Source organism: Myotis brandtii, unplaced genomic scaffold (genome assembly GCF_000412655.1).
Source record: "Myotis brandtii unplaced genomic scaffold, ASM41265v1 scaffold321, whole genome shotgun sequence".
In the NCBI taxonomy this organism is placed as follows: Eukaryota; Metazoa; Chordata; class Mammalia; order Chiroptera; family Vespertilionidae; genus Myotis; species Myotis brandtii.
In genome coordinates this window covers 853,532-862,693 of record NW_005362314.1, presented here as the reverse complement: position 1 = coordinate 862,693, position 9,162 = coordinate 853,532, and the positions used below count along the sequence as shown (strand labels likewise).

The following is a 9,162-nucleotide window of genomic DNA, read 5'->3' as shown; positions in this document are numbered from 1 at the left end:
CCCACCCCCACCCCAGGGAGCCCACAGCCTGTTGATCTTCACTCTGTCCTTGGCCAGGTCTGCCTGCCCTCCTGCCCTGCACCCTTGGCCTGAGCAGGGCCTACCCTCTTTCTGCCCCCACCTTTCCTCAGCTGCCCTGTGCCCCAGGCGGTGGCGGTGGGCTCAGGCCACTGTGCCAGCCATATTTGGGGCAGTCCTCCTGTGGGCCCGACCCCCACCCAGCAACCTGGTTCCCAGCGGTGGAGAGAGCCACCTACTCACCGCTCAGGGTGGAGCTGGGCCCAACTCCTGGGTCCCTGCTCCGGCAGAGTTAGTTCCCGGGCCAGGCTGGGTGAATCAGGGCGGGCGGGACCGCAACCAGGAGCCGCCCCGCCCCGCCCACCTGACGTCTCAGCCCTGCCTCCCTCCGGGTGCTTCCAGGTGGCCCCTGACTCCTGGCGCCGGGGATCGCAGAAAAGGGTGACCTGCTCTCCCCAAGGTGGTCCAGCGGCCGGCCTTAGGAGCAGGGGCCCTGACCTCTGGGCTCGGCTGCCATTGGCTTGGACCTGGCCTGAGACATACTGATGAGGATCGAGGCATTGCGCACCCGCGGGGGCGCTCTCCTTGGAACCAAACTGTACAGATGGAGTCAGAAAAAGAGAAGGGGTCTCCTCCTTCGCCCACAGTAAGGTGCAGCCACCTGGCTTTGAGGCCCAACCAAGGAACCAGTGATCAAGGTCCAGAGAAGAGAAAGGGGGTTCCCACTTCCTGCTCTGACCATCCAGTCAAGGAGCTAAGTAGAATGGGGGTGCTTACATGTTTGACCCTGCCCAGCCTTGAGGTTGGCCCTCCACTGGGGTAAGACAGGGAGCACACTGCTGCCAGGTCCTTGGGTGGTCCGTGGATAGGTGCAGGGGTCAGAGGGCTCTGGGAGCTGGGGCTAGAGTCCAGCCTGGGAGGCCAGCTTCTAGAAGGATGACTCTGTCTCCCCATGCCCACCCTTTCCTTCCCACAGGGAGGCCTGGGTTGGGTCTTAGACTAGCCCGGTGGTCGGCAAACTGCGGCTCACGAGCCACATGCAGCTCTTTGGCCCCTTGAGTGTGGCTCTTCCTAAGCCTTAGAAGTACCCTAATTAAGTTAATAACAATGTATCTACCTATATAGTTTAAGTTTAAAAAATTAGGCTCTCAAAAGAAATTTCAATCGTACTGTTGATATTTGGCTCTGTTGACTAATGAGTTTGCCGACCACTGGACTAGCCAATTGCCCAATTCAGCCTGGGGGTATAGGCAGTTGAACCTTGATCTGCTTTGATTACAAAAACAACCAAGGTGTTGATATTTGGCTCTGTCAGTGGATAGAGCGTTAGCCTGCGGACTGAAGGGTCCCAGGTTCGATTCCGGTCAAGGGCACGTACCTTGGTTTCGGGCACATCCCCAGTTGGGGATGTGCAGGAGGCAGCTGATCGATGTTTCTCTCTCATCGATGTTTCTGCCTCTCTATCCCTCTCCCTTCCTCTCTGTAAAATATCAATAAAATATATTTAAAAAAAACAACAACAACCAAGGGAATCTAGACTAGAATGGGGAGTGATCTAACTTGGGACAAAGAAGCCCCAGAGTTCACCATGTTAGGCTTCCTGAGACCCTGAAACCTTGAAGGTTGGGACTCCCATAGCTTAGATTCCTCTGTGAAACCCTATAATGCATTCCACCCTCTGGTACTCCACCTCTGTTAAGTCTTGGGCTCCCTCTGAGGAGCCATTTGAAACTAAGTACTTTCTCCCTCTTCTTCAGTGGCCTCTTCCTGCCTCCTGAGAAGCTCCTTGATATCTATGCCCTGGGGTTTGTTCCCAACTTTGTTCTGGAATAAGCATCCAGCTTGGCACACTTATGCAAGGGTCTGAGGTCACTGGGCTGGAAGCCCCATTAGCTCCAGGCAGGGGTCTCTGCTGCTCCCTTCAGTGTCCCCAGCACTTGGAATGGTGCCAGGCACACAGTGGTGCGCATTCAGTTAGTGATGAGTGGGTGGACGATTGAGCTGTTATCTTAATTCGGGCTCTTCTAGTTGCAGACTGTGAGACAAGGAATTGGATGTAAATAGCTTATCTGAGAAGTGATCCCAACAAGCACTAATGGTGAGACAGTGGGGAAATGAAAGTGGGAAGGGAGAGAAGCCAGTAAGCTTTAATGAGGGTACATCAATGAGGATGAATGAGCAGGTTGACACTGTGGGCAACCAGGGCTCCATTCTTCTGGGGGACTCTGGGAGATTGTGGAAGACACCTCCCAGTTGTTGAAGTTGAAGTACTAATATGTCAGATCCTGTTTGTCTTGGCTGAGGGCTGCTCTGCAGAAGGGAAATGGAGGGGCATTAATTCCCTGGTACTTTTGACTTTCCTGGCAGGTGGGAACCATGGGTGCTCAGGAGATATGGAGGGGGCTTTAGGCACCTGCTGCATGGATTGACGCTTGAGTGGGATGGATGGGTCATAGGACACACATATAATCTTTCCAGTTGTTCTCCAGAAAGACTACTCACTTTATGTTCCCATTGAGAATGGGTGAAATTTTCTCACATCAATAACACCCAACTTTTAAAAAAAGGTGATAACAGAACTTACCGTCTTAACTATTTTTAAGTGTACAGTTCAGTGGCATTAAGTACATTCACAGTGTTCTGCAAACATCCCCACCATCCATTTCTAAAACTCTCCCAAACTGACACTCTATCCCCATTAAACATTTACTCCTCTTCCCCCTCCCCCAGGCCCTGGCACCCAGGATCTACTTTATGTTTCTGTGGATCTGACTCCTCTAGGGACCTCATATAAGTGGAATCATACAGTACTTGTTCTTTTGTGACTGGCTTATTTCACTGAGCATAATATCTTCAAGTTACATCCATATCTTAGTCTGTGTCAGAATATCCTTCCTTTTTATGGCTAAATAATCTTCCATTGTATGGATGGACCACATTTTGTTTAACCATTCACCATCAAGAAACCCTTGGGTTGCTTCCATCTTTTGCCCATTGTGAATAATTACACACAAGTGTGTAAATATCTCTTGGAGTTTCTGCTTTCAATTCTTTTGGGTGGAATTGGTGGATTATATGGAAATTCTCTGTTTAATTTTTTGAGGACCATCCATATTGTCTTTCACAACAGCTGCATCATTTTACATTCCCACCAACAGTACACATGATTTCCCATTTCTCCACATTTTCACCAACACTTGTACTTAATACCCAGCTTCTAAGGTTTTGTGAACCTGAGGTAGTTAGCTAGTTCTGCATAACAAATTACCCCCCAAAACCTAGCAGGTTAAAACAAGCATTCACTGTCTTGCAGTTTCTGAGGGTCAGGAATCTGAGAGTGGCTACATGGGGTGGTCCAACAGTCTCCCTCCCCCACCAGCTCCCAGCAATCATTTTTCAGAATGTTCTGTAAATGGAATCATACAGTGAAGTCTGTGTGTGTGTGTGTGTGTGTGTGGCTTCTTTTGGTCAGCAGAATGTTTTTGAGATTTGCCCCTATTTTGAGTGTCTTGGTAGTTTTTTGTTTTGTTTGTTTGTTTTATTGCTGAAGAGTATTCCATTGTAGGGATTGCAGGGTATGTTTTGGTTTGTGTAATCCATCCCCTTGTTGATGGACCAAATTTGGGGAATGGTCTTATATGAGGGCAGAATCCAGATCTCAGTTAGATGAAGGATGGAGTCAGTTTAGCCTTGGAGGGACCCTTGCACCAAAGAAGATAGCAGAGCAGGGCTCTGGGCAGGCAGCTATGACTCAGGAGGGCACTGCTGGTGAATGGATAATCAGGCAGGCAGGGGAACCAGGCTGCTGTACTGCCAGAAAGTATTCATTCACACAAGTGATCCTCAATAGACCTGGGGATGAAGAGAGGCCTAGAATGATCCAATCCAGAGGGCAGTGATGAGGAGGGGTGTTTGAGGAGCACCTCTCCAGGCTGAAGGGAGGGTTCATTGCAAGGATGGGTTCTGAAGATAGGCTTTTACCAGCCAAAGCAGGTATTCAGTTCTGAGCCTGGCTTCTCTCTTTTTTCTTCCATTTCCTGAACCTCAACTGTGGACACAACTACTGAAGCAAGAAAATGCAAGCCTCTGCTTCCGACCAGGCTAAATATGTTTTTATTGATTTTAGAGAGAAAAGGAGGGAAGAAGAGCGAGAAAAACAATAATGAGAGCTCCGCGGGTGTGACTCAGTGGTTGAGTGTCAACCTGTAAGCCAGGAGGTTGCGGTTCCATTCCTGGTCAGGGCACGTGCACAGGTTGTGGGCTTGATCCCCAATAGGGGTCATGTAGGAGGTGGCCGATCAATGATCCTCTCACATTATTGATGTTTCTATCCCTCTTTCCCTCTCCCTGCCTCTCTATGAAATTAATAAAAAACATTTAAAAAGCAAGAAATATCGACGAGAGAAACATCCATAGGCTGTCTCCTGCATGCCTTCTACTGGGGATCAAGCCCACAACCTGAGCATATGCCTTGACCCAGAATCAAATCTGCAATCTCAGTGCATTGGACAACGTTCAACCAACTGAGCTACACCAGCCAGGGCAAGCCTGGGGTTCTTTTTATTGGGGTAGAGGGTGATGCCTAGGGTTTCATGAGCTCACTCTTTATTGGTGAATTTAAAGCATGGAAAGGAAAAAAAATGGCTCAAATGGTCAACCAAAATCTCTAAAACAAAGGACCCTTACTTAGTGGGGAAGACAGCCTGGCTCTTCATCTACTTGTGTGGCTGGCAATGTGTTTATTGGAGATGGCCATCCTTGAGGTGGCTGCCTCTACAATGAAAGTTTAATCAGGCCCTTGCATTACAAAAAACTTAAAAACCCAACTTTCATGGCTCACATACATCGTCTTCCCCTCCCCCCATGACAGGTTCACCCTGGTGTCAAGTGCCACCCTTCTTGGTCCTTGCTTGGAAGCCTCCTAAGTCTCAGGCAAGTATGAGCTGCTTCTGTAATCAGTGTGTGTGTGTGTGTGTGTGTGTGTGTGTGTCGGGGGGGGGCACACTTGCATGGGATAGAGAAAGGAATGGAGCTGAGGGAGCTGGTTCTTTGGGATGGGGCTAAGCATTTGGACAGATCAGCCAAGGGGGAGAAAGCACAGGATGTACGTGGGGGGAACACAGAGGTGTGGGAGGGCACGTGGCATCAGTTGGGCAGCACAGGACACCTGAGGATGGCCATCTCCCTCTTCATACTCCTATGCCTTCCATGCCACAGTCCCCTACCAAGTTCCTCTACTGAGACCACTTGCATGAGTTGATGAAGTCACCAGAATGACACCTCCTACCAGCTGGGCAACCTTGGACAGGATCTTCTCAGCTCCTTCATGTACCTGTTTTGACACCTCATAACCTCCCATAATCTTGACCACCCCAAATCCTATCTCTGTCAGGAAGCCTTTCCTGACCTCACCGCTTCATGTGATTTAGGTGGGTGTGGAGGTTGGGGGTGCCTTGTCCTGCAGAAGGCTGGGCCACCTCTCACCATATTCAGTTTCTCTCTCCCTCTTGACCTCCCTTCCTTTCTTCCCCCAAATTCAGGATTTGTCCCTAAATTCCCAGGGCTGCATTCTCCCAATAGTCCTCTCCACCACTAGGTAGGGATTTTCCTGGGGTCTGGGAAAGCCTTTGGGTATGACAGGGGCAGATGCCTCTAGGGACCCAGGGGGGCCTTGCCTCGTAGGTCCCAAAGGCCAGGACAGAGACCAGGGACACTGAACTGCCGGATTGGTCCATGGGGCGGGAGGTGCGGTCCGGCCCCTGGTTGCCAGGGCCCTGTGCATGTTGTGGTGGGGAGGCCAGATGCGTGACCTCGAGGGATTCCCGCCTCCCTCCCCCATCCCCTTGGGTTCGGTCTCGCGTGCTCCTGCGCCGCGCGGAGTAGCCTCCCCTTCCTCCAATGCGCGCCTCTCCACAACCCTCGGCGCGCTCCCGCCACCTTCCTGGGCTGGATCTGGCGCGTGCGCCCCTTGTCTTCTGAGCCCGCGGTCGAGGGGCGGGCCCGGCTCCGGGCGCCACCGCCCCGCAGCCCCCTTTCCTCGCTGCCGTACAACCCCACCCCAGGCGACCCTGCGTGGATGTGCGGGAGGCCGAGTCGGAGGTGAGTGCGGCACTAGCAGGTGGAGTGGGCGGCGCGGACTCAGCTCGGCTGGGCGAGGGCGTCTCGCTCGGGACGCGGTTCTTTGTCTCTCCGAGCTGGTGCGCGGGCGGCTGGGGCCGCTCCTCCTCCCAGCAGGTGCTGGCGTCCCTCGAGGCTGGCGAGGGGACCCGGGTGTGCGCTCCCGTCCCCCCACCCCATCTGGAGCCTGTGGGATTCCCCTGTCCCAGAGGCTGGTCGTCTGGGTCCCTAGGGAGCGAGGGGTAGGGGCGTGGATCTCGGGTTCTGAAAGGGAGCAGAGACAGGACAAGGGGGATGGGCTGGGGTAGGCAGGGCCTGGAGGAGGGTGATGAGGGTGGGACTTGGGGGCAACCTTGAGCAGCTGGGCTGGTGAGTGGGTGGTTGGGTGGGAGGGAAGTGGATCGAGGCCGAGGTGTGCGTGCCCGTGTGTGGCGACGCTGGGGAAGGGGCAGCGAGGTGCCAGAACCCAGGTTCCTGCAGGCTGCATAATGGTCCAAGACCGGGGACGCCGTCTGTTCATCAGGTGCGGGATGGACAAGAGAGACAAGGCCAGGGCAGGGGCCGCTGCGCGGACGACGGCTTCTCACCCTCCGGGCCGTCGGAAAACCCCTAGACCCCCAGCGTCTCCTCGACCCCCTCCACCAGTAATCCCCGCGGCCCTCAGAGTTCTGGGAGCAGGGGGAGCTGCGGGGCGAGGGCCCCTGGCCGAGCGAGGGGCCTGCGTCCGGCCAGCCGCTCTTTCTGAAGCTACTTCCGCGGTGGAACCCACGCGGAGCACCGGGACAAGCCCCAGCAACCCAGGTATCCTAGCCTCTTTCTCCGAGTTCGATCCCATCTCCCTGTACCTCTTTCCTTCTGAGTTATCAGACTTCCTCTACTTTCCGGGGCACTCTGTTAACTAGGCCTTCTCCGGGCAGCCACGAGGCTCGCAGCGGCAGGGAGAGGGGAGCGGACCCCTGCCAAGATCCCTGGCCCAGGCTCTATCTCTAGCCCTGGACGAGCCAGCGGTACCACCAGGTAACTCCTCGACCCACCGCCCCCTTCCCCTCCCCCCCCTTGCCTTCCTAGGTAAGGGTCAGTGTCACTCTCTGGAATCATTTTACATATGAATTGGGATGTGGGAACACTTGCAGATGACTGGGTGCAAATGGGGTGAAAGCCATTCTAAGGCTGCAGAGGGTCCATGTGCCCCATTTCACAGATGAAGAAGAAAATGTGGACTTTGGAGGTCAAAAAGGAAAAGGGGGGGGGCTTGGGGAGGTGGGCTCTGCCCTGAGCATGCCCTCCCCACCCTCAGGCTAGGCCCTCTTGGGCAGAAAGGACTCCAGCTCCCAGCTGAGGAACCTAGGGGCAGAGGAAAAACCCCAGAAACTCCCAGAATGAGTGCCCTGAGTGTGGAGACACGGAGAGGTACCTGATCTGGGGAGGAGTGGGGCTCCTGGGCAGTGAGGGGGACCAGCCTGTAAGTATCGATGACCCCTTTGCCTTCTGCTTTGTCCCTAGACTCTTCCGGTCCCACCCCAGGCGCTCCTTTCCCAGCCATCTCCCATCGGTCTCGGGGTGGGGGTGCTGATGTGGGACTCCCTCGGGCAGCTTCGAATGCCCGGCCACGACCCCTGGCGGAAGCCCCCAGGAAATCAGTGAGCAATGCTCCGGAGCACAGCACCGTGGAGCCGAGCCCTGCTGCCAGGAGACGACCCAGCTCCTGCGGGGGCCTCCAGAGGCCAGCCTCACGCCTCCTGGGCTCTAGCGCCACCCCTTTGTCCTCCCCAGCCCGCTCCCCGGCCTCGCTGGGTGGAACACCCCGGGCTCTGGGGCACTCCTCGCAGGCCAAGTCGAAAGGGCTGCAGGCTCTGCGCCCCCCACAGGCCGCACCCTCAAGGAAGGGCGCAGCCATCCTGCAGAGCCTTTCTCCCCCTTTGGCCACTTCATCTCCACGGGTTCAGACCGCACAAGTGGCACCGCCTGTCCTTATCACAGCCACTACTCTGCGGGACACACCCCTTACATCTCCACCCGCCACGCCTCCTTCGCAGGCCCTTACGGGTCCTCTGGCCACGTCCGTTCCACTAGCTCCTCCTCCCTCTGCTTCACTCTCTCTGCAGAACCTCCCCTCTCCGCCAGCCACACTCCCTTTGCAAGCTCCACTCATACACCTGAGTACATCCTTTCCAGAGGCACCCGCCTCTCCCACGGCCACTCTTCTAGCTCCAGTCTCTCCTTCAGGTTCACCTCCTCTGCAGAGTACGTCCCCTACCCAGGTTTCTCCGGCTTTGCCCTCTCTTCCGACTCTCCCCTCTCCCTTGACCACACCACCTTCGTCAGCTGGTCTGCCACCAGCCACGCCCCCTCCACGAGTCCCTCTTTCTCAGTCAAGGTCTCTGCGGAACTTACCCTCTCCCTTAGCCACAGCCCCTCTGCAGGACTTTTCTGCGCTGACCACTCCCCCCGCACTGGCCAGTCCTCTGTCTCCGCCCCATCTTCAGCCCTCGGCCTATACACTGGCCATACCTCCCACGCAGGACCCTCTTCTAGCCATATCCCCTCCGCAGGCTCCTCCTTCACTGGCCACGCCCCCAATGCAGACCCCACCTCTGGTCACGTCCCCTCTTCAGGCCGCTCCCTCTTTGGTCCTGCCTCTTCTACAGGCCCCACATTTTCTGGCCTCACCAGCTTTGCAAGCCCCTCCCCTGAACACGCCCCCTCCACAGAGTCCATCTTCTCTGGACACACTTTCTCTACAGGTCTCTCCCTCTTCTCAGACCCTGTCCCCTCTACAGGTCTCACTTTCTCTGGCCTCACCACCTTTGCAGGCTACTCCTGTTCCGTCCAATCCTTTCTTGGCTATGGCCCCTGTGCAAACCCAGACTCTGGCCTTGCCTTCTCTGCAAGACCCTCCCCCTCCAATGGCCACGCCCCCTCCTCCGGCTCCACCTTCTCTAGTCTTGTCCCCTCTGCAGGTCCTTCCCTCTCCCCCTGCCTCACCCCCTCTTCAGACTCCACGCCGCCCCCCAACCCCGGGTCCCG

At 55.4% G+C, this 9,162-nt stretch overlaps 2 protein-coding genes across 4 annotated transcripts in view; one reads left to right on the top strand and one right to left on the bottom strand.

Moving 5' to 3' along the window:
* LRRC8E (leucine rich repeat containing 8 family, member E) overlaps nucleotides 1-321 on the bottom strand; it is an 8,093-nt gene extending 7,772 nt beyond the window's left edge. The window contains exon 1 of one of the 2 annotated variants that reach the window (XM_005870695.2): nucleotides 262-321. The gene's annotated coding sequence lies outside the window, so the exon portion shown is untranslated. The remainder of the gene's footprint in view (nucleotides 1-261) is intronic. The other variant, XM_014543255.1, reaches the window with a different exon arrangement.
* A 6,065-nt stretch (nucleotides 322-6,386) lies between these two features.
* PRR36 (proline rich 36) lies at nucleotides 6,387-7,721 on the top strand. 2 transcript variants are annotated; one of them, XM_014543259.1, is made up of 3 exons: nucleotides 6,387-6,936; nucleotides 7,038-7,152; nucleotides 7,639-7,721. In XM_014543259.1, exons 1-3 carry the CDS (start codon nucleotides 6,624-6,626, stop codon nucleotides 7,706-7,708), a joined length of 498 nt encoding a protein of 165 aa, XP_014398745.1. In that variant the 5' UTR covers nucleotides 6,387-6,623; the 3' UTR covers nucleotides 7,709-7,721. The 2 variants fall into 2 exon arrangements, with proteins under 2 accessions (XP_014398745.1, XP_014398744.1); XM_014543258.1 differs by lacking the exon at nucleotides 7,639-7,721 and adding an exon at nucleotides 7,433-7,561.
* Nucleotides 7,722-9,162: the final 1,441 nt, after the last annotated feature.